General features: G+C 44.8%; 1 protein-coding gene across 1 annotated transcript; it reads left to right on the top strand.

Annotated features, from left to right (window-relative positions):
- The first annotated feature begins 1,164 nt into the window (after positions 1-1,164).
- On the top strand, positions 1,165-8,787 carry CKAP4 (cytoskeleton associated protein 4). The gene is made up of 2 exons (XM_081928729.1): positions 1,165-1,789; positions 5,994-8,787. The coding sequence occupies exons 1-2, from the start codon at positions 1,415-1,417 to the stop codon at positions 7,317-7,319; spliced, it is 1,701 nt and encodes a 566-aa protein (XP_081784855.1). The 5' UTR covers positions 1,165-1,414; the 3' UTR covers positions 7,320-8,787.
- Positions 8,788-23,504: the final 14,717 nt, after the last annotated feature.

The following is a 23,504-nucleotide window of genomic DNA, read 5'->3' on the forward strand; positions in this document are numbered from 1 at the left end:
ACCTACTCCTTGTTAGAATCAACTCTGAGTCATGAGCTTATGACTCCACCTACTTGGAAGACAGGATGCCAAACTAAGTTATCAGAGTTACCCAAGACTTCAAACACACTCCAGTATCACCGAAGCACCATATGATGTTTCTCTTTCCTCCCAGTACAGCTATTACAGTAAATACAGGCGACCTGTTTTCTTCTTTAAGTATATACTTTTGGGAATAGATATCTCTTCAAAATAAGAGCAAGTTTTATGTTATAAATAACGTGCTGCTCAGATTTTTTTGGGGGGTGTTTTCCAATCTATTTCTCATCAATAAAAATTTCAGTGTGGCACAAGTACAGTGGTACCTTGGGTTACATACGCTTCAGGTTACAGACTCCGCTAACCCAGAAATATTACCTCGGGTTAAGAACTTTGCTTCAGGATGAGAACAGAAATTGTGTGGTGGCAGCAGGAGGCCCCATTAGCTAAAGTGGTGCTTCAGGTTAAGAACAGTTTCAGGTTAAGAACGGACCTCTGGAATGAATTGAGTACTTAACCCGAGGTACCACTGTAAATGTTTATTCTGAAAGTGTGGCCCAGATAAAAAAGTTTGTGAGCAGCTGCATTGCATCATATACAAAGTCAGAACAGCCATTAACTCATTTGTCACGTGTTTAATGTTACTAAGCAACTGGACCTATATAGTAAAATCAGCCTGTTTCTAATATCTATCTATCTATCTATCTATCTATCTATCTATCTAATCATCTATCTATCTATCTATGCCTAGGCCTCGCTAGATTATGAGGCCCTGGGCTGCAGCCCGTATGTGAACCCTGGACTGGTTGCAGCGGGTTGGACTAGATGACCCTCGATGTGATCCCTTCCAACTCTGCAATTTTGTCAAGTCCCGCGGAACTAAACGGGGGTGGGGAGCAGCAGCAGCACTGAGCACGCCTGGAAACGCGTTCCTGCGATGGTTAGAGACCCGAGCCGAGCTTCTCCTTCGAGCCCAGCTCTCCTCCGCGGTCCTGCTTAGGATGGCAGTCCTTTCCCCAGGCCGACGCCCACCTCCCGCTGGGGAGAGAGCGAGCTGCAGAACTGCCTCCCGTGGCGTGGCCGCCTCCCCAGCTGCTTCTTTCCCCTCCTAGTACGCGTGGCAGCCTCCACGCCTCCCCCCTTCTCGGGCGCCTTAGGGAATTCGGGGCGGTGCTGGGAGAGGGGCGGGCAGGAAGAAGAAGCGCGCTCGAAGCCCCTGCCTCCTTCCTTCCTTCCCTCCCTCCTCGGATTGAATGGGGGAGGCAGCGTCGAGGCCGGCTGCGGTGCGCTCGCTCCTGCTATTCTCGCCCGCGCCGTCGAGAGACACCGACGTTCCGCCTCCATCATCATCGGCGAAGCCCGGCGGCTCGCGGCGCCCAGCAGCATCCAGCGCAGCATGTCTTCGGCCAAACAAAGGAGCGGCAAGGGCGGCAGCTCCGCGCCGTCCGACAAGGGAGCCCATTCAAACCTCCCCGATGACGTGGCAAAGAAGCAGCAGCAGCAGCAGCAAAACCAGCCTCACGCCAAGGGGAGCAAAGGAGGCGCCTCGGCGGCTGGAGGGGGCAAAGCCTCCTCCTCGTCGTCGTCCTTTTGCAGCCTGGCCAAAGCCTTCAACTTCCTCTTGTCCCTCGCTCTCATAGCCGCGGCTGCTTTCTCGGGCTACTTTGTCCATCACCTCTCCGAAGAAGTGAACCGGATCAGCGTCCGGCAAGAAGGCTTCGGGAGCCAGCGGGAGGAGTTGGCCCGCGCCTTGGAAGGGGCTGTGCAAAAGGTATTGGCGGAGGAGGCTCACCGGCTCTGCATTTTCTTAAAACTTTTTGCGAAGTTGCAGGGGGGTGAGGGGTGCCGTCGGGGTGGGACTTTGGCTCCGAAGTCTGTATTTTGGAATAGGTGGAGTGATCGACGTCGTCCCCTGGAGTTCTCTTCCTTCTCCCCCAAAGGACCATTAAAGCCAGAGTCTTACAAATTATGGGTCTTGCAAGGCCTTGCAATGGTCTCCCCGCCCCCTCGGAGGCCTCTGATGAATGCGATGGGGTGGGGATGTAAGCCAGGAGGGAGAAAGTTGGCGAGGACCTCCAAACTTTGCAAGGGCGACTTGGTTCAGGAGAATGCTTGGCACTTGTAGCGCCCCAGTTGGATGTGCCAAACGTTCATTTGAATGGAATCATGGGAATAGCTTGGATTGTGAACAGCTTTTGCCTGGGAGTGTTTTTATTCCTTGTGAGGAAAATTCTGGGAGGGAAAGCACTTAGGCCTCAGCAGCCAATTCCCATCTTCCTGTGGATTCTGTTTGCACCATGTTTTGTGTTTCCTTTTGGGCTTGGGAAATCCCCATCCTAAATCAGTCATCCAGTTTAGCATCTTCCAAAACTTGTCCTCATGCACGGAGTATCAAGCCAGTGCAGTCTCACCTTTCCACCGTGTTGCATAACTTGCACTTTTGGCCCCTCGTACAAGATCCTTGGCATGACTCTTAGACCACATCTAGGCCCCGCCTTCAGTTTTGCCTTGCACCCCCTTTTTATTTATTTTTTATTTCATTAACTTATGAATTGTTTTCCATGAGCCATCTGTATGCGCTTAACAATAAAACATCAATAATAAAAACAATTAAAATCCTTATAGATGCAGACCAGGATAAGAATCAGGGTGTGGGGGACATTTGGATCTCCAGAGGTTGCTGAACTACAACTCCCATCATCTCTGTCCATGGGCCAAGCTTGCAATTGCAAGATGGCAATTGTAGTTTCGTAACCTCTGGATGGCTAATGGTTCCGCACTCCTGACTTGAAAGGTATTTTGTAAGTGCTGATCATGTACATGACAGGGGCAGCATTTGTCTGAGACATCACAGGAGGGAATTCCAAAGGGTCAGCCTGTTAAAGGGTTGATTCATACATTGTACAGACTGGGCCTTCTGATGAGAAGGCATCTGCAATGGGTGAGATGATATTTTAGGTAAGGGAAGCCTTTGCCCATCTGGTGTCCGCCAGATGTTTTGGGCTATGGCTGCACTTGCTGTTGGGAATTGTAGTCCAAGCATCTGGAAGGCACCAAGTGGGCAAAGGCTGGTTAAAAGAAACCTAAGGGGTGGTATCCAACAAAGGAGATCCACTAGGGCAAGGATTTCTGATGGTGCAGTGGAGCTTCCCTTCCCACTCCCTGGGTGCCCCTAAATTGAGCACCTTTGCAGGGGGAAATTACATTGCATAAGCAGACATTCTTGCACTAGAGAATCTACATGGTTGGATACTACATAAGGTTCTTCATATGCTATATGGAGCTTTAACCACATAGTCACATTTGCACCACACATAAAGCGGCATTTCCGAAATAGTTCCGGGAACTGTAGTTCGTTAAGGGAGCTGAGAGGTCCCCCCCCCAATTTTTTAAATTGATTTTCACATTTATCACAAAGAAAAAAGAAAAACATTACAAAACACAGAACAGAGAAAACACACACACAAAAACCACAAAAAATATTACTTCAAATCCCTAATTTCATTACATTGATAACTGACTTCTTCAAGTCCCCGCTAACTGAATTTAATTATATCACCTGTTTAACAGTTCTCCAAATTCATATTTCTAATAATATTAACTCCTTTCAGGAGCTGAGAGTTTTTAGGATACTGGTGTTCCCTTCACTGAATTATAGTTAAACAAAGAAACAATCCCTCTTCGTAGAATATACTGGGAATTGTAGCTCTTTGAGAGGAATGGGGTCTCTTATTAACAGGGCTGTTTTTCTAGAAAAAGAGGTGCCAGAACTCACCATGAACACCTCCCTTATTCTCTTATAATGGCAAGGGTGCCCGCCTGAGAGGTGCTGGAACAGTTCTGGCAAGTTCCAGCTGAAAAAAGTGGCATCACGTTGCTTTAAATTCATGGTGTGAATACCTATGTTGGTGTAGCTCCAGTTGTCCTTGGGGTCAGGCTCCTAAGAGTGTTTAGCTGCAAAGTTAAAAGCATTCAATAGAAACCATTTAACTCTACATTATAGTTAACTATTACCAAGAACGAATTTAGACATGCCCTTGGCAGAGAGTTTACTCTGCCAACTCATGGGGTAAATGCTGGCTGTGAAAGTGGATAGTTTAGTTTTTGGGTTTTTTTTAAATGTCCTCCACATCTACTTCCTACAAAGTAAGGCCGGCTGAAGAAATTTGCATTTCTAAGGTTGATAACGTCCATAATGCTCCTAAATTAATGCCTGGTTTTGTGCCAGTATGGCATTCTAAATATTAAGATAGGGAAGTCTGCATTCTGCTGGAGTGGCACCCAGTGGGGCCATTATTCTGTTGTATTGCTGCTTATTAAGGGAATGACAATGATCCCTTGCTGCGCACACAGATTCTTGTGAGTAGTGTGCGTAATTGCAGAGAAAATATGAAACCCAGCAGATTTTAATCCAACATGGATTTTGGAATTGTTTGGATCACATTTTTTTTTTAAATTTTTTACTACTCAAGTTTTTACTGGTGGTAGATGGGCAGCTGGTAGAGATGTTTTAACAATGGTGTCACAGGTCGTTGGCTGTGTGTTCCCACCAGCAGTCTGGCTGCTGCATTCTGCACTAGTTGGAACCCAGCCCAAGGGCAGCCCCATCCAGAGCTCATTGCAGTAATCCAGACTTGAGGGTACCAATGCATGGACTACAGTAGTCAGGCTGTCCCTGTCAAGGAACAGCCATAGCTGGCGAACCAGACAGATCTGATGAAAGGCATTTCTAGCCACATAGGCCACTTGGGCCTCTAGTACATGGGTCGGCAAACTAAGGTCCGTGGGCTGGATCAGGCCCAATTGCCCTCTGGATCCGGCCCATGGGCGGTCCTGAAATCGCCACTTGGATCGGCCTGATCGTTCGGGCTGTGCCATTTTTTTTGCAATTTTTTTTCCTCGGCTGCCTCCTCTCCCCCCCCCCCCCCGGCTTCTCCTTGCCCTGTGGAGGAAGGGAGCTGGGCTTTGATTGGTCCCAGCCAATCCGAAGCCTCGCTGCCTGCGTGCTGAGGCACGGCCCAGACTTGCCACCCACCTGCCCACCTCTCCGTCCATGGCCGCGCTGTGGGCATCATAATGGGGCTTCGGCTGGAGCTTGGCATGCCTGCTGGCCCCGTGCCTGGCGCCCGGGAAAGCTGGCCCGGAAATGAGACCAGCGTTTCTCAAACGTTTTTCTCTGGGCCACACTTTCAGAATAAAAATTTGCTCGTGCCACACCAATTTTTTTATCGATAAGAAATACATTGGAAAACGAAAAGAAATAGCTCAAAGAAGTTCTTGATTTATAACACAGAACACTTCCGTTTTTGCCACACTAGTGTTGCGTGCCACATCCTTTGAGAACCACGAATCAATACGTTAGCACCCAATTTACGTGCGGAGACAGATGCATGGGGAGAGTCATCCCCATAGATCTGATTTGCCATTAAATGCAGAAGATTCCTGTCCCTGTTCTGCTATTCTTCAGAATTGCTTAATGGAGGAAGTTAATGCCTTTTATGCATGTAAATCATGTGCCCTAACATGGACATATGGTTCTACATCCGATTTCTGAGGCTAGATTCTGGTTCCGCACCTAAGCACTGCAGAGTATAAGATTAGAAAGGATAATCACCCCAGACAAAACATGTTTGGATAGCTCAGTTGGTTGGAGCATGGTGCTGATAATGCCAAGGTCGCAGGCTCGATTCCTGTATTTGGGCTAGATGGTCCTCAGGGCTCTTCCAACACTACAATTCTACGATTATTTGAATTGGAAACTTACTCAGTCTAAATGATTGAATCATGGGTGCATCAACATAGGTTTGTGCAGATAAGTGCACTTGAACTCACATTAATTATTGTCCACTAGTTCTGCTCACTTAGTTCCATTCCACTGCTCATTTCCCCCTATCTGGCTTCCTGTGAGCCTTGTAGAACTTCCTGCGATGCATGCTCCATGTCTAGATTTACCTATATGTGCTTTTCTCTTTTAGGTGCAGTCTCTTCAGTCTGCATTTGGAGGTTTTGAATTGACGCTGAAAAATGCTCAGCAGAAACAAGAAGTCACAGAGAAGGCTGTTAGGCAAGGGGAGGGAGAGATCGCTCGCATTGGTGAGGTTCTTCAGAAACTGCAAAACGAAATTCTGAAAGACCTGTCTGACGGCATTCACGTTGTAAAAGACGCCAGAGAGCGAGATTTCACGTCGCTGGAGAACACTGTGGAAGACAGGCTAACTGAGTTAACTAGGTCAATAAACGACAATATTGCCGAATTCACAGATGTTCAGAAACGGAGCCAAGAGGAAATCAATGAAGTGAAAATGAAGGTGGCTTCCCTAGGGGAAGCAGAGGTGTACAAACATGAACTTCATGCTTTGAAAGGCGTCGTTGACGAGATGCAGACATCCATGAAAGCAAAAGAGAAGACTATAGAGTCCTTGAAAAGTATGATAGATTTGATGGAATCAGATGTGTTGTCCGAAGTCAAAGAACTGGTCAATCTCAAGCAGGAGCATGATAAGTTCAAAGAGGTGGCTGACGCAGAGCACATTTCATTGCAAGCTCTACAGGATAAAGTTCTTAAAGCAGAAGAGGCTATTGGACATCTCCCTGGTGAGCTTGAGAGACTGCGGGAAGATCTCATGCACATCAAGACTTCTGCCGATGCGCAAGAAGGTGATGCTCTTTCCAGAGACATCGTAGCGACTCTGCAAATGAACAGTGAAGGGTTTGAATCCAGGTTCAGGTCTATAGAAGAGAGCCTTGAGGCTTTGAGGTCACCATCTGCACAAGACACCGAAGGGATGGAATCTCTTCTCTCCAAATATGACAGCAAGCTAGCTGCTTTAGAGGAAGAGCTAGGCTCCATCTGGGGTAATTTAGAGAAAGAGGTGCGTTCAGTGACAGATACCGTAAGGAGCCTTAGTGAATCTCAGCTCTCCATGTACAGTGATGTTGAGGAGCTAAGGAGGAGCGTGAGCGACTTCCCAAACAACGCCGATGCACTTGATAACATCCAGAAACAAGTCCGTGCTCTGCTGGATAAAGAAAAGCCTCAGATGGATGCAGGGCAATCCAGAGATAATCTAGGAGAACTCTCTTCTGTGATGGGTTATGTTGATGAGCTACGATCTTCTCTCGGCCAGGCTGAAACCGACTTAAAAATGCTCAGGACTGCAGTTGACAGTCTGGTTGCTTACTCTGTGAAAATAGAAACCAACGAGAATGACGTTCAGTCGTTGAAGAGCTCCTTTGAGGATGTCAAGAATGACCTGGACAGGTTGTTTGTGAAAGTAGAAAAGATACATGAAAAGGTTTAGCTACCTAGTGTAGAGCATGTGTAAGTATTGAACTGCAAAACCAAAAATAGTTTTCATAGGCCAAAGAGTTTCGTTGCTGTTGTTGGGGGAGATGGAATATTGGTGGGTTTGAAACTTAAATCTATTGGTGCCGTTATAAGAATCGTAACATGTTCTAGTTAGGCCCCCATGATTTTGTTTCTTTCAGTTGCTAGGACAAATCGTTTTGCTTCTGCTGTTTAATCCACAGTACAAGAGGAGGAAGCCAAATTATGACAACTGTTGCCTTGATCCATTGGCAAACATGGGGGCTCTGTTATTTGAATGAAGGAAGTAGACTTGAGTGTGCTTGTCGTTGCACATTCAGATCCGCTTCATCCAATCAAATAAAGCAGCTGGTGTGTGCAGGAGCCTTGTGCGTACAGCTGAGATGTGCAGGGCTCTGCTCACGCTTAAGAAGAAAAGTTATTGTGTAACAATTCAGGATGTGGACTCCCCGAAATTTGGTTGAGGCTACTTTGCAGCTCTTAGAATCAGTATTGCTATTCCAAAGAGCACACAACTTCTGGTGCTCTTGAATTGTCCAAGGTGGATAAAAAATGGCAATAATGGATAGAACTTAGCCATCAACCAGCCTTGTTGGGACCATTTCTGGATTGAAGGCTGGATTTATTTTCAGTTCTGATGCCCTAATTCGTTCTGCAGGGAGCTATAGGAACCAAGTCAGGGAGATGAAACCAACCAGCTAAATAAAAATGTGCCATTTTGATTGTCATGCCAAAAAGAGTGGGTAGCGAACACAGAATTGTTTCCTCACACACGCACACCCCAATTCGTTTTTAACATGTCCTCTGTGCTGCAGCAAAGTATAATATGTATTACTAAGATCCACACAAAGTGCCTGATCTTATTGTTGACTTCGATGAAATAGAATCGGACCTCAGCCTGATTTTTTATATATAAAAAATAACTTTGGGCATGGCCAAATGTTGAAAGAATGAGAAGTATTAAAAACTGTTGTTCATTTTTAAGAACCACTGAACATGGACTGGATCCTTGTTTTACTTCCGTTAAAAAAAATGTTTGCATTTTTGTTTTTCACTTTTTAAAAAATTTGTATGTTTAGAAAGGTACCTAATTTTAGGAACAGGGTTTTTTGGAAGCGTTCTGCACATAAAGACCTCTTTGCATACAAAGAGGTTAGCACTTACTTTTGGAAACAGTACAGCATCAGGGGTGATGGAGACAGAGAAGATGTCTGGCCATATCTGGATGTTGTCAGCAATGTGTGTATTCAGAAACTGCTTCCAAGGGACCCTAAGCCTTAAAAGCCAAGGAAGATCCATGGTATTGAGATCAGCTGTTATTTTCCTAAGCTGCTCTTCACCGATTTTTCCTTTGATGAGTCTTGAACAATGGTATAGTTGACTGTGAAATTAACTTTTCCCAGTATCTGTAATGCCTAATAAACAGTTGGAATTTCTGTTAATGTATATCGCAAACATTTTTTGGGATGCAATACGAAAGTGCTTCTGCACATTTGTGGAAGGTGGGGATAGCAATTGGTCAGGGACTGGCAGGACACTGATGAGTATGCACTGGGAGAAGGGGGCTAGAGACTGACTGGAGGGGGGTGAACACCCAAAAAAAAAGCAATAAATCATATCCCATGTATGACCTAAGTATTTTTGCTAACTTTTCAAAGCTGCATGAAAATTCACATTTAAATACACATTCCTAAATGCATTTTCCTCTCCAAATGCACACTTCTAAATGTATTCTGATGATGCTTTCTTTGAACTGTGAACTGCAGTTCACTGGTTTTTGTGCTTTCTGAACATTGTACATTCCGGTCTTGTCAGGGAACTGCCATCGGAGCCAGAGGCGGAGGGAAGGCTCCGGAGGGATGCCGGAGAGGGTCCCAGCAGGGAGAGAGGCAGCCCATCTGCTGGGGAAGGAAATCAGCGTAACACCAGTGGAGAAGGGGGGCAGATGGGGGAATCGGAGAGGAGGCTCCAGGACTCCTCGCTGGAGACCAGCGGGGAGAGCACGGTTACTCCGCTGCCCACATCCTCCCTGCGCAGAAGACTTCCGCGCAGGGAGAGTAGGAGGAGACTTGGCATCAAAGAACTTCTTTGCTGGAAGAAGTTCAAGAAACGCCCACTGACGGATTCTGCCAGCGATTGAGACAGGCATGGGTGAAAGGCTGTCCAGACAGAAAGGGTTCAACCAGGCAACCTAGCCAGGAGTGGCGGCAACTTACACACGAGCAACCCCTAGAACCATTACAGGTCTGTTCCATTAGTCCAGAGCCATGGATCAGGCCAGTTCCATCCAAATCGGCACAGCTCAGATTCTTCCAGCCTAGGTTTTGCTTACCAGTGTTTCCAGTAGTCAACAGAAATAGCTAAGTGGTTTATATAACCACAATAGAAAATGTTTCTATTTTGCCTGTGCTTTGTTTTTCAGTTTCCTCCCCCAGCCCATCTTGCTCCTCATCACATCAGTTCATCTCTTTCCTGTCATTATTTAGCCCTGAAGGGGAAGACGGGATGTTCGATGCCCTCCATGTCCCTCATGAAGGAATTCCAGAGCTGAAATGGAATTTTCAAAACATTTTTTGGGGCTGCTGTTCAAGGCTTTTCATTCTCAACCTGTGAGACTGCACAGTTTCAGGGTCCAAATCTTTATAACTTTATAACTTGCTGGTTTTCTCCCTGCAAGTGTGCAAACAAATGAATCACAGTTGTATTTTACATTTTAGATGCTTGTCTTGGTGAGCTCAAAAGCATAACTTCTTGATTGAAGATGCAATCTAATGCACATATTTTCTGTAGTAAGCTCCATTGAAGAAGCCAGATTTCTGGAAAAAAAATCCTTTACATCTTTGCCCTGCTTCATGTTATACAAACTTTGGTTCTGGTCTGCTGTGACAGCTGTTTACCTATAACAATTTGTTACTTTCAGCCCAACCTCTGTGCAAAGAGCTGAGTCAGGTGTACATGAACCCACAAATTCTGAGAAGTTGGATAAACTGAAAATGACTTGGTTGGGGGGGGGGCACCCAGCAAGCTTCCCTGCTATGTGGGAATCTCAGCCTGGGCTGTCAAAGCGCAATACATATGCCATTGTAAGACTAGACTGATAGCAAGACTTTGATGGAAAGGTTGCTACAGAAGCAATGGGAGAATATTATCTTGTTCAGCCTGCAACCTTACCTGTCACAAGCTGTCAAGATCAGGGCCGGCCTGACCATTAGGCAGCTGCCTCAGGAAGAAAATGTTAGGGGCTGTGGGTGACAGACGCTTGGCTATTCCTCTCTGTGGAGGACATACCGGTAGTTCTGTGTGTGCCCCACCACCTGCCCCACACCATCTAAGCTAGTCCGCTGCCCTCTGACATTGGGGAGGACACTGTCCTGTCGAGTACTGAAATCTGATTCAGCTGCCATGCTGATCAGCTTCTGCAGATGGAATGCAGGCAGCAAAATGTCTTGGGCTGGCCTTGGTCAAGATAAACAGCAGGAGTACATTTTAGAAAACAACAGCCTTGAAGTAATGTACATAGCCTGTATACACTGTAAACATGAAGCAGCATTTTGTCAAAAAAGGGAGGGTGCTCTGCAAGTGATGAGGGAAAAGGAAGCTGGACATAGAAGGCATTGAAGACCTGCTCCCAGATATCCATTAATGATAATGAAGTTTTTAAAGTTTAAAAGGAATGTTTGGAATCTGAGAGAAGACACGCATGCAGTGGAAGCGTGGATCTAGGTTGCCCTTGCAGTAAAAGTCGCCACACAGGAGTAAAATCAGCAGGGTCCAAATTTTAATGACAAAGAATAGACACACAGCAAACAGCTCTGGATGAAATCATATGAGGAAAAACAAGTCCCAGCTTGCAGGCTTTTCAGATACAGATACAATCTCTTCCAAGGCTTCAACCGCAACGCTAATACCTACACTAGCTGATTAATTACACAGATCTAGCAAGAGCTACTAGCCATTACCACAGCGACTGGCTCATTTGACCTTGTATTTGCGATTACCTCTCCCGTTAGGTGATTTATGCTCATGAAGGAAATTCATCCCTTCCGACATATGCCCAGCTATTTCGACAAGGAAGTCGCAAGGAAAAAAATAAACCAAGTAAAGAGTCTGGATTCTTCTTTTCTTCGATGGGGTTCCTTCTCAGTGCTAAGTGACAAGTTTAAATGAAAAGGTTTGCATTTCTAACCTGGACCTGGCAAGACTGCATAGGATTTTTCTTCTTTTTTGCAGTTAATTCAATCTGTTAGGTCAGGGATGAGAAGTCAGATCTCTGGGTGATGTGCGGTAGAGTTGGGGGTGGGAAATTAATGGCCATGTTCCTTTGTGTGGGCCTCATGTCAGTGGTGGGTGGAGAACTAAATGTGAATTTATCTTTGTACAATAGGCTTGTTTCTTCACATTCACACACCTCAGTTCTTCATTGAGGCAACCAAGAGTTTAAGATGCCCCCCCCCCCGGGCAGCCCAGCAAAAGCACTCAAGGCCGGTGCAAAGCATAACTGGTGAGGGTGTGGCTCAGGAGGGTGAGTGGTCTACAAAGAGTCCTGAGGGCCAGAAACAGAGTCCTGGAGGGCCACATCTGCCCTTTCCCCAGGCGTGACATTTCCTGTCGTGGCAGTAATGGCCAAAGGTTTCCAATTCCCTTTGTTTAACAGCAGCAATAATAAAATATTCTTTCCCCTCCCTCCTCTCACCACTAAAACAGACTCCTGAAACAAACAATGTCTGGAATAAAACCAGGAGTGGATATTTGTGGAAAAGTACTGTGAGCTCAGTTCTAGTACAATGGTACCTTGGGACGTGGGTGGCGCTGTGGGTTAAACCACAGAGCCTAGGGCTTGCTGATCAGAAGGTCGGCGGTTCGAATCCCCACGACGGGGTGAGCTCCTGTTGCTCGGTCCCAGCTCCTGCCAACCTAACAGTTCAAAAGCACGTCAAAGAGCAAGTAGATAAATAGGTACCGCTCTGGCGGGAAGGTAAACGGCGTTTCCGTGTGCTGCTTTGGTTTGCCAGAAGCGGCTTAGTCATGCTGGCCACATGACCCGGAAGCTGTACCGGCCAATAAAGCGAGATAAGTCCTGCAAGCCCAGAGTTGGCCACGACTGGACCTAATGGTCAGGGGTCCCTTTACTTTTACTCAGTTCTAGTACAATGGTACCTCGGTTTACAAACACTTCAGGTTACAGACTCATCTAACCCAGAAATAGAACCTTGGGTTAAGAACTTTACTTCAGGATGAGGACAGAAAGCGTGCGGTGGTGGCACGGTGGCAGCGGGAGGCCCCATTAGCTAAAGTGGCGCTTCCGGTTAAGAACAGTTTCAGGTTAAGAACAGACCTCCAGAATGAATTAAATTCTTAACCCAAGGTACCACTGTACTGAACAGTTCTAGGCCTAAACTTGGGGAAGGGCTGTAGCAAAGTGGTAGAGCATTTGCTTTGCATGCAGACAGTCCCAGGTTTAATTCATGGCATCTCCAGTTAGGGCTGACGGACATCTCTGAAACTGAAGAGCTGCTGCCAGTCAGTGTGGGGAATACTGAACTAGATGGACAAATGGCCTATTCTGTAACAAATCCCTGGATGGAGCATGTGCTCCCTGTTCCTTAATGCTATGTTTGTTCCTTGAGCTACTGTTTGGCACCAGTTGGTGAGCTTCAAAAGATGAAGACGACGACAACAAGAAGAATCCAGCAATTCTGAAGTCTGCCAAACTTTGTGCTGGCTGCCCTTAGAAATAACTTGAGAATTGAACAGTTGAAATCTGCCATCCAGTGGCAATATTTGTAACAGCATTTGAAAATATAATTCTTGGGTTTTGCTAAGCGTATTCATTATGTTTCTAAAATACCTTTCATCCAAAGATTACATGAAAACATGGAAAATAGAAAACCATATAAAAATATGTGAAAACACATACGGACTTAGAGAACGTAGAGTTCTCCATACACATCCAAAGTTTTCATAAGCACTTGTTGACTCTATAGTAAGCTAACTGAAAAACATCATAATTTTCTGAAGGTGACTTCCATTGGGAAGCTGTGCTAGTCTGTTGAAGAAAATCAAAAGTGTTTTGTGGCACCCTAAAGACTAATAAATTTGCTTACGGCATGCGATTTACTGGTCTAGACTAGAATCCACAATATAATTCAGAGGTGGGGAATTTGTGACCCTCAAGATGTTGCTGGACCACAACTCCCATCACTCCTAGCCATTGATCATACTGGCTGCAGCTGGTGGAGGTTTGAGACCAACAACATCTGGAGGACCACAGCATCTGCATCCCTGAAGAAAAAAATGCATCTGATGACGTGAACTGTATTCCATGAAAGTTTGTGCCGTAAGTCTTTTAAGTGCCACAAGACACTTGCTTTTTCTTCTCCTAATGGTTATATTTTAAAGTTATACTAACTTTATGTGACCCTTTGCATCAATGGCTTCTAGAGTGGCTGGAGCTACCCCTTGCTGAACTCCTGCCTTTTACACAAGATGTAGTGGTGGCCATCAAGTCTGGATGGCTTTAAAAAGAAGAAGGAGAAGGAGAAGGAGAAGGAGAAGGAGAAGGAGAAGGAGAAGGAGAAGGAGAAGAAGAAGAAGAAGAAGGAGAAGAAGAAGAAGAAGAAGAAGAAGAAGAAGAAGAAGAAGAAGAAGAAGAAGAAGAAGAAGAAGAAGAAGAAGAAGAATTATTATTTATTATTTACACCCTGCACATCTGGCTGGGTTTCCCCAGCTCCTCTGGGCAGCTTCCAACTGAATATTAAAAACAATACAGCATCAGACGTTAAAAACTTCCCTAAACAGCCTTCAATTGTCTTTTAAAAGTAAAATAGTTGTTTATTGCCTTGACATCTGCTGGGAGGGCGTTCCACAGGGCAGGCGCTCCTACCAAGAAGGCCCTCTGTCTGGTTCCCTGCAACCTCACTTCTCGCAGCGAGGGAACCTCCAGAAGGCCCTCGGCGCTGGACCTCAAAGTCCGGGCTGGATAATGGGGGTGGAGACGCTCCATCAGGTATACAGGACCGAGGCCGTTTAGAGCTTCAAAGATACAGTATATTCATAGAGACGAGGTTATCTGTGGCTACTAGCATATGTTCTACCTGCAGCATCAGAGACAGTATGCCTCTGCGTACCAGTTGTTGGGAACCACAGGTGCTATTGCGCTCAGGTCTTTCTTCCTGCATCTGCTTGGCATCTGTTAGAATAAGATGCTGGACTAGATAGGCTTTTGGTCTGGTGAAGCGAGGCTTCTCTTACAGCTGTACAACTTCCTGCTTACAGTGCCCTTGTTAAAGGCAAAGAGTAAAGAGGCAGTAACCCAAACAGGAAGTTAGCCTCCTTTCACCACTTTCATCTTCACAGCAGATGTGGTTACATGGTGGTTATAAAGACCTTCAAGTGGTTCACTGGCTTGCTGGAGCCCTGACCCCACTTCCTGCTGATCTACTTGTCCAAAATAATGTATATTTATTTATTGAATTGCATTCATATCCCGCCTTTCTCCCAAAGGGGAGTCCAGGGAGATACTGAAAAAAATTGAAAATGGATCAAAACAATCTGACAACAATTACAACTAAAACATCTAAAAGCAGTTCCAGTTACAAACATTGTAAAAGTGATGGCAATTAAAAACATACTTCCATCCAATCATCTTGAGGTTGCCAGGGACACTAAATGCCTGGGTAAACAGGAATGTGTTAAAATTCCTCCTAAAAGTTAATAATGATGAAGACAGGCACACCTCACTAGGGAGGGCAATCTGCAACTAGGGAACCATCATTTTAAAGGTCAGCACCGGGTGGACACCCCTAGATTTAGCAATGCTCTGGTTTGATAAGGTAAAGGTAAAGGTACCCCTGCCCGTACGGGCCAGTCTTGCCAGACTCTGGGGTTGTGCGCCCATCTCACTTAAGAGGCCAGGGGCCAGCGCTGTCTGGAGACACTTCCGGGTCACATGGCCAGCGTGACATCGCTGCTCTGGCGAGCCAGAGCCGCACACGGAAACGCCGTTTACCTTCCCGCTGGTAAGCGGTCCCTATTTATCTACTTGCACCCGGAGGTGCTTTCGAACTGCTAGGTTGGCAGGCGCTGGGACCGAGCAGCGGGAACGCACCCCGCCGCAGGGATTCGAACCGCCGACCTTTCGATCGGCAAGTCCTAGGCGCTGAGGCTTTAACCCACAGCCCCACCTGCGTCCCGTGGTTTGATACAAGGGGTTTTTTTTGTGCAAGTAAGTCCTACATGGAAGACACCAACTGAAGTTAATAGGCCAAACTTAGTCATGTGATGTCCATGATTTCAGTGGGTCTACTCTGAGTATTACTAACTTGGAATGCAAGATTTTGTGTCCGGCTTTTCAGGTGGGCAAAGTTGAAGGGGAAGATTTGGTTTCGGAAGACGGTTCCTCTGTGACTTTGCTGCGGAGGAGATGAAAGGGAGAGCTTTCAATTTTAGCAGACTGAACTGTAGGGCAGGGGAGGGGAGTCGCCTGGTTGAAGTGTTAGTCATCCCCACCCACTCCTCCATTCCTCCATAATGGCAATGGGTGGGTTATTGTAACTAGGTCAGCATTAGAAAAAAATTCTCCTGCAAGCTAGACATAAATATACAAAATTCCAGTGGAGAACTCTTTCTTACCCTGGCCACGATGGTCTGCGGTGGAATGAAACCCTAAAAGTTATGAGACAGGGCAGAAAGCATAAGCATGCTGTGATTAACAATTTCCTTGGAATCCGTTTGTGAATTCAAAGTGAACTTTTGATGCCATTTTGCTGTAAACATTCTGTCCCGGCTCTACATCCCTTCATTATTTTTCTTAAAGAATCATGTATACACACTGTGGCTTAAAGAATTTATATATATTATTAGTAAGGTTGACAGTTTTTTTTTTTTAAAAAAAACATATTTCCCTGGAAGGAGGCTGTGTACTTTTAACAGTGGTAGGACCAAGGGAGACATTCAACTGTCATTGTCTTTCTTGAAGTAGTGGCAGGAGAAAGCTGTACCTATTGAATTTTTCCTTATCACAAACCTGCTAACAGAGCTGTTGAATGGATATTAATAGCTGCATTGACATGGTCATGGCCATAATTTTATAAAAATAATACCATTTGTGCATTGGTTTACCCCACATAAAGGAGAATATATTCTTTGGGTTTGTTGTGGAGCTACAACAACGAACAAATTTTTGTTGACATCTGTCTGTCTTGAGAGACAATGGAGTGTGCCTCTGGGGGTGAAGTCAAACCACTGTGCTAGCAGCACCAAATGACCTCCCCGGGGCACAAATTGATTTTCCATTTGAGAAAGTTGTTGGCGTCCATCTGTCTTGGGAGATAATGGAGGAGTGCACCTTTGGGGGTGGAGTCTAACCATCGGAGAGTTGCAGCGCCTGCTGTGGCTGTAAAAACGGATTTGGGAGAGGCATGTTTTGTTGCTGCTGGGGCAGATGAAGGCATCTGGTTGTGCTGCTGCAGATGCACCATGACATTTATTTTCTCAACAAAAAAAATTCATTCCAGTAGCACATATCTGTATACACATATCTGTATCTGAAGAAGTGTGCATGCACACGAAAGCTCATACCAAGAACTAACTTAGTTGGTCTTTAAGGTGCTACTGGAAGGAATTTTTTTTTGTTTTGACTATAGCAGACCAACACGGCTACCTATTTATTTTCTCTGTACTCCTCTCAGCAGTCATTCCTTCATGACCTGTCTGTCCTCCAGGCACTGCGGTTGTCTGCAAGGGATTCCCACATAGTGGGGTTGATACTGCCAGCCTTCATGTCTTGCTTGCAGACATTTTTGTAATGCTGAGATGGTCTGCCAGCGGGCCTGGTGTCTGAAGTCACCTCCTTGTACAACGTGTCCTTAGCCTCTACAGACATTTGAGAAAACTTGTGGGCAAAATTACTACTGTGTCTAATTCAAATTTGGTAGGGCTATCCGATTCAAATGCCTCACTGGCCATAGCTACCTTGCCTCTTCCCCAACTTTATACAGCTATCATTCCTTCAAAAAACAAAAGCAGATGGTTGGGTGCTTAATGTTTCGAAAGGAAAATGGAGCCAACGGCCATAGCAACATAAAACAAGCAATATATAGAATTAAAAAGACAACAATAGGTAAAAAGGGCATTCAAATGACCAAGATTATCGTTCAGATAGTGGCCCTTAATCTCATTGCACCCTCAATAAACCTAGCAACCTTTGCTGTTGTCTGATCATTTTGGTCTGATAAAAGAAAGAACAATGTGGCCGCAGCAAAACATAAGCTGCTGGGTTTCTACATTCTCATCTTGGAATACAATGAAAAATAGTAGCACACCCACCACAATTTTTATTTATTTGTTACCTCTTTATCTGGCCTTTCTTCCTAGCTGAAGGTGGCACACGCATGATTCCCCCCTCCCAAATTTTATTATCACAACAATCCTGTGAGGTAGGTTAGGCTAGGAGGTTGTGACTAGTCATTCAGTGAGCTTCATGGGGACCTGCAGATAGGTCTCAGTAGAATGCAGGAAAAGTTTTCCGGAAGTTCTTGTGGTCCTGAGCTGTAAAAAGCTTTATAGGTCAAAACCAGCACTTTGAATGTGCTATTGAAGTTATTGCCTCTTGCCTGCTGGATGGAGCGATGTGTGTAGAATCTGATTTTTGCATAGCTGCAGTGCAAGTATGTGTTGCTCTCACCCTCCCCACCAGTGGGGATTGTGGCCCCTGGAAGGTACCTGTGAAGCAGTGAGTCCCTCATACAAGAAAAGTTCCCTCATGCCTGCCTTAGGCAGAGTTTCGTAATGCCCACAGGTGAGCAACTGTTCCTCTTCTAGTTAAATATTGCCCTATTTTGAGGCATTATTGAACTTCATTTGTTTTGTTTAACATGACCTAATGGGCCATACTTTTTCCTTACTGAGCACAGATTCCATACATGTGCTAAGAGCTATAACGAGGTCATAGCTGTGTGCGCAAGGGAATTACGTACCTGTTCCTTAAAAAAATTGAATTCCCCACTTCTCTTATTGCTTGGGGGATCAACTATCTTCCAAACACTTTCTCTGTTCCAAGTTTGTATCTCAATCAGGTTTTTAAAAAAATCAGTTTTGGGGGTTTTTAATTACAAGATCTAGCTATGAGAAATGATACAAATACAGTGGTACCTCGGGTTACATACGCTTCAGGTTACATACACTTCAGGTTACAGACTCCGCTAACCCAGAAATATTACCTCGGGTTAAGAACTTTGCTTCAGGATGAGAACAGAAATTGTGCTCCGGTGGCGCGGCAGCAGCAGGAGGCCCCATTAGCTAAAGTGGTGCTTCAGGTTAAGAACAGTTTCAGGTTAAGAACAGACCTCCGGAACGAATTAAGTACTTAACCCGAGGTACCACTGTATGTAGAGGTTTTTGCTTATTATAATAAATGACAATCCAAAGATGGATCTATGAACTCTTTGTCCATTATCAGCTATACTGTTTTTATTAAGTTGTGGGTTGACATAGCAGCCGGCACAGCGATTTCTTCAAGTAGCTCTTTATTTTGTAAGCTGGAATAGAACTGACTGCAAACAGCTCAGCCGGCCTGCTTTTATAGGCAGCCGGCTGTCAACATTGTAACAACCACAGCCCAGAGTTCCCGCCTAAAATAACTGCTGCGGACCTGAGTGAAAACTATCTACAGACCTGAGTGAAAACTATATACAGTATCCCCCTGTTGGCCCAGGGTGAAACTACACTACATAACAGTTTTTATACAGCATTTTTTCTTAGTCTGCTGCCCATGTTCTAACTGGGGATGGGCAACTTCAAGGCCCCTGCTGCTCTCCTGTCCTACGATTCTTAAACTGGACTTCAAATCTCTCCTGCAAGGCTATTTATTACAAATTTCCTTTGTTCACTTTTCTTAGCATTGCATCTGGCATTACCTATTCATTCCATGATAATGGACACAAGTCTCCCTTAAAACATTCTAATTTTTCTGAGTTGAATGAAACAATTTCCAGTTTATAAAGAGAAAAGACATGGCCCACAAAAATGTCAGAATATTTGTAATGGTGTGATTTTTGCTTGGCACAAAATGTTTCCCACCACCTGGTGGAGCTAGAGGAAGAAACATGTTGAGTTCATTTCCTTCCACACTACAGTTTGATGAGCAACAAATAATTCTTCCTTCACCTGCCTGCCTTTCCATAGCAGCAGGATGCAAAACACTTGCACCTGTACATCTACCTGAGACAATATAAACCATAACAATATGATTTTGCACTAGTGCAACAACAGCCAGTTTCGGGAATTGCTTTCAGAAGTATTAATTGAGGATTCAACCTGATTTGTTTGCACAAAGTTTGCAGGGAGCTGAGACAACACCAGCTCTTTGCAAAGAATTCATTCCGATTTGTTTACAGGGAGGTTATATGGAATTGCATCTAGCAGTCATTATGCCACGCCTCCCACTGCATTTCCCCATTGCCTTCCTTATCGCAGTAAGTTCTGTTTTGGAGTAGGGAAAGCAGATTTGTTGTGCACTAATCAACTTTAACTGTGCAGCCTGAATTTCCCCGTATGTGATTGAATCCCACCTCCAAAAAACGAAAGTCTGGAAGCTTTTCTGGGATGCAAACAGCTTGGCCTAAAGTACACGATGCGGCAAGATTTCAGGCTTAAAAAAAAGGAGAGTATATCCCACATGCTGTATCACAAGCTACTTTTAGAAGTCCCCTTTCTCCTCCCCAATTTGAAGAGCATTTTTCCATGTGGCAGAAGGTGTCTGCTTGATCACAAAATTGAAGCTCAAAGCTTCCTTGGGGATGCAAAACTAGCCGGCCAAGTTCTTTGGATTCTGGGCAGTATGTTTCCACTTAAGTACTTATTTGCTGGCACAGTGGGGTGGAGGAGGGGCTGAGAAGACAATATTGTTGTCTGAGAGCGGAACTACACATTAGCGTTTCTTTATAAAAGCATGCTTGTGGTTATATCTTGAAACAAGATTTGAATAAGCCCATCAGGAGGGGTGGGGAAAAAGGTATCAGAGAAACATTTGCAGGGTGGAATCAGGAGATATGGTGATGCTAGGCCCTAGCAGCTAGGAGCCCAGCACCCTCTCTGCTCCCGTGCATCGATTCTGCTCCATGCACTATTTAGGCAACCAATCCCTTGGGACACTGCAAAAAAGAGAGAGTACAGTACTGTATAGTTCTGTTCCGAATCCACTTTGCGCTTTTTTCTGGACCAGCAGCAGTGCTACATAAGCAACATGGAAAATTACTGTTTAGAAAGACTTGAACAAAAGTTTACATCTCAAGTTCGCATGTAAAAATGCACAAGATTAATTTACCACTCAGCTATTTTCAACCTTGTTGCCAGAGTGCCACCATTTCCAAGATTTGTGTGCACGTTAGCTGTTCCTATTTCTATATCTTATCTGCATGAATCTCCCAGCACAGAATGCTTCCGTTGTTTTTATCATGTTGTATCATTTCTCTGTTTCCAGTGCTCAGGTTGTGAGTAACATTGCTTATGTAGCCAAAATGGTACCCACACAATGGGACTCAGCCGCTAGCCGAGGCTTTCAAAACATCTAGAAAGTACCTGGTTGAAGAAGGCTGATCATTTGTGATTACACTGGACAAGTTTACAAACCCCAACCCTGTGTGCCATTGTGTACTTTACTGGCTAGAACTGGGGGAAAGATACTGTGTCTGCAATCCAAACCCCACTTAAGTTGGGTATAAGCCATTAGGGAATATGCCATTAGGCTGCAACCACTTCTGGAATTACAGAATTGTAGAGTTGAAAGGAACCCGAAGCATCATCTAGTTCAACTCTCCTACAATGCAGGAATATGCAACTGGACCATAGACATAGACCATACTTAGGCCGTATCAACACTGCAGACTTAACTGGCTTAACAGAGCAAGAAATACTTTGGAGTCACTTGATCCAACTTCCTGTGCTGAGGTTGAATTGCCCATGCCCAGCTCTCCTACAGCTTTAACTCTCATTGATGTTTGCACCAGATGTAGATATCTGGGGCAAACGTAGCCCATCCTTCCTGGCAAAGATGCTTGCAGGCAAGGAATATGTTTAGTGAAATAAAAAGGTGTCTCAAGAAGCAAAAGTGTTCTGCTGCATGCCACAGAATGTGTTTGTTCAGGACCTGGGCAGATTTGTTCGCTGTTCCAGGAAAGCAATTAAAGCAGGAGTGATGAAAAGAATGCAAATGGGGTGCTGAATGACTGTACTGGATATTTCCACACTTTTTAGTTTGTATTAGGACTGGAAGCCTTGTAACTTCAGCTTATAGCTAACGATGTGTTGGTGTGAAAAATATATAATATTCAAGGAAACCAGGAAGGATTTTTTTTAAAAAAAACCAGTCTGCCTGAATACAGTATGTGTACACATGCACACATACACACACGTGCGAGCGTGCGCACACACAAACAATTGTAAGCCTTGATTATCCCCATGGACTCTGTTTCTTGTATTCAGTATTTAATATCATGATCATCTATAAATGGAAATAAAAAGAAGCACCAAAGGGAAGGAGATAAGTGAGCTATTTCATAAGCATACCAATATAGATTTTTTTTAACTTGAAAATGGTCCCCAAAGGCCATTGCTGTCTGACTCATAAGACTCAGCGAGATGGAGCAACTCCCCTGAGAAGTAAGGTTACATTTCAGGCTTTTTAGCTAAAATGAAGAAACAAGTGGGAACGTATATATAAATGTATAAAATTAATCATGATATAGAGAAAATGGATAGAGATAAGGGTTTGTTCCTCTAGAACCTGTGGTCATTCAGCGGAGCTGGTTGGTGGGAGATTTGGGGCAGACCCAGAGGGTGACTGCCTGATGCACAGAGGTGAAGCAAGGTCATTTTAGACTCTGGACTTAATGGCTTTTTGCAGGACGGGAGTTAGATGGCCAGGTATATGACTTCAGCTGTGAAACACGTTTTGGTTTTTTTGTGTGAGGCACACAATTAATGTTTCTCTCCTCCTGCCATGCTTGTACATTCCTGATATGTTGAAACAATACATTGCCAACTTTAATTAAAAAAAGAAAAGAAATGCTGACCATGTGCAGTTTCACATTTTAAAATCTCACTTAAATCATAGCTTTAGAAGAGGATTAGACAAGTTCATGGTGAATAAGGCTATCAATGACTATTAACTGTGATTCTCAGAGGATGCTGGACTAGATGGGCCTATGGCCTGACTGATCAGGGCTCTTTTTATATTTTAAAATCATAACACTATCATGTCTATGGGAATAAAGTGGAGTTTGCTTCTGCTGACCTGATGCTAAGCACATTTACTGGAAAACATGCACAATTTTATTGTGGAAAATTGATATTAAAAACTAAAACTAAACATTTATAACCATGTAAATTCTTGGCTGGTTGCCCTTAAACTCTAAAACAGTTTTATTTAAAATAAGGATGCTTCGGTCTGCAAATGTGACATGGAGGCTGGCAACATCAACCCTGCTGTGCGGGAATCCCTTGCAGATGACTGCAGTGCCTGGAGACAGATGTTGTGTATCCACAGCAGTGACCAGAGGAGGAATGACCGCTGGGAGGAGCGCAGAGAGAAGAAATGCCATTGTGTATCTGCAACAACAGAACCACTTTCATCTGCCACATCAACACACTGCAATAATCCAAGTTTTGAGGTAGCCAGTGCATGAATCACCACAGCTAGACTATCTTGTCTAAGAGCGGCCATAGCTGGTACGAATTGTAGCTGGTGAAAGGCACTCCTACCCACTGAGGCTACCTGCGCCTCCAGCAATAAAGATGGATCCAGGAGCACCCAGACTATGCACCTATTTTTTCAGAGGCAGTTCCTCATCCAGAACTGGCAAGTGGCCAATCTTCCGAACATGGGAACCACAAACCCACAATGCCTCCATCTTCCAGGGTTCAAGCTCAGCTTACTGGACCTCATCCACTTCACCACCACACCCGGATAATAGTCCATGCACAATCTCTCGACTTATGATGCTGTGGAGAAGTAGAGCTGTTTATCATTAGCGTACTGATGACACCACAACTCTGCCACCATCAACCTCTGAACAAATGCACCCAGTGGCTTCATGTTAAAAAGCAGTGGGGAGAAAATCATACCTGCAGGATACCAAAATAGTCTCCGGATACTCTTTGG

This window comes from Podarcis melisellensis (genome assembly GCF_964234715.1).
Source record: "Podarcis melisellensis genome assembly, chromosome: 10".
Lineage (NCBI taxonomy): Eukaryota > Metazoa > Chordata > Lepidosauria > Squamata > Lacertidae > Podarcis > Podarcis melisellensis.

Bases quoted from the DNA above. Each gene is read 5' to 3' on its own strand.
- CKAP4 (XM_081928729.1), top strand. From the start codon at position 1,415: ATGTCTTCGGCCAAACAAAGGAGCGGCAAGGGCGGCAGCTCCGCGCCG. The intron at 1,790-5,993 runs GTATTGGCGGAG...TTTCTCTTTTAG, and splicing joins TGGAAGGGGCTGTGCAAAAG to GTGCAGTCTCTTCAGTCTGC.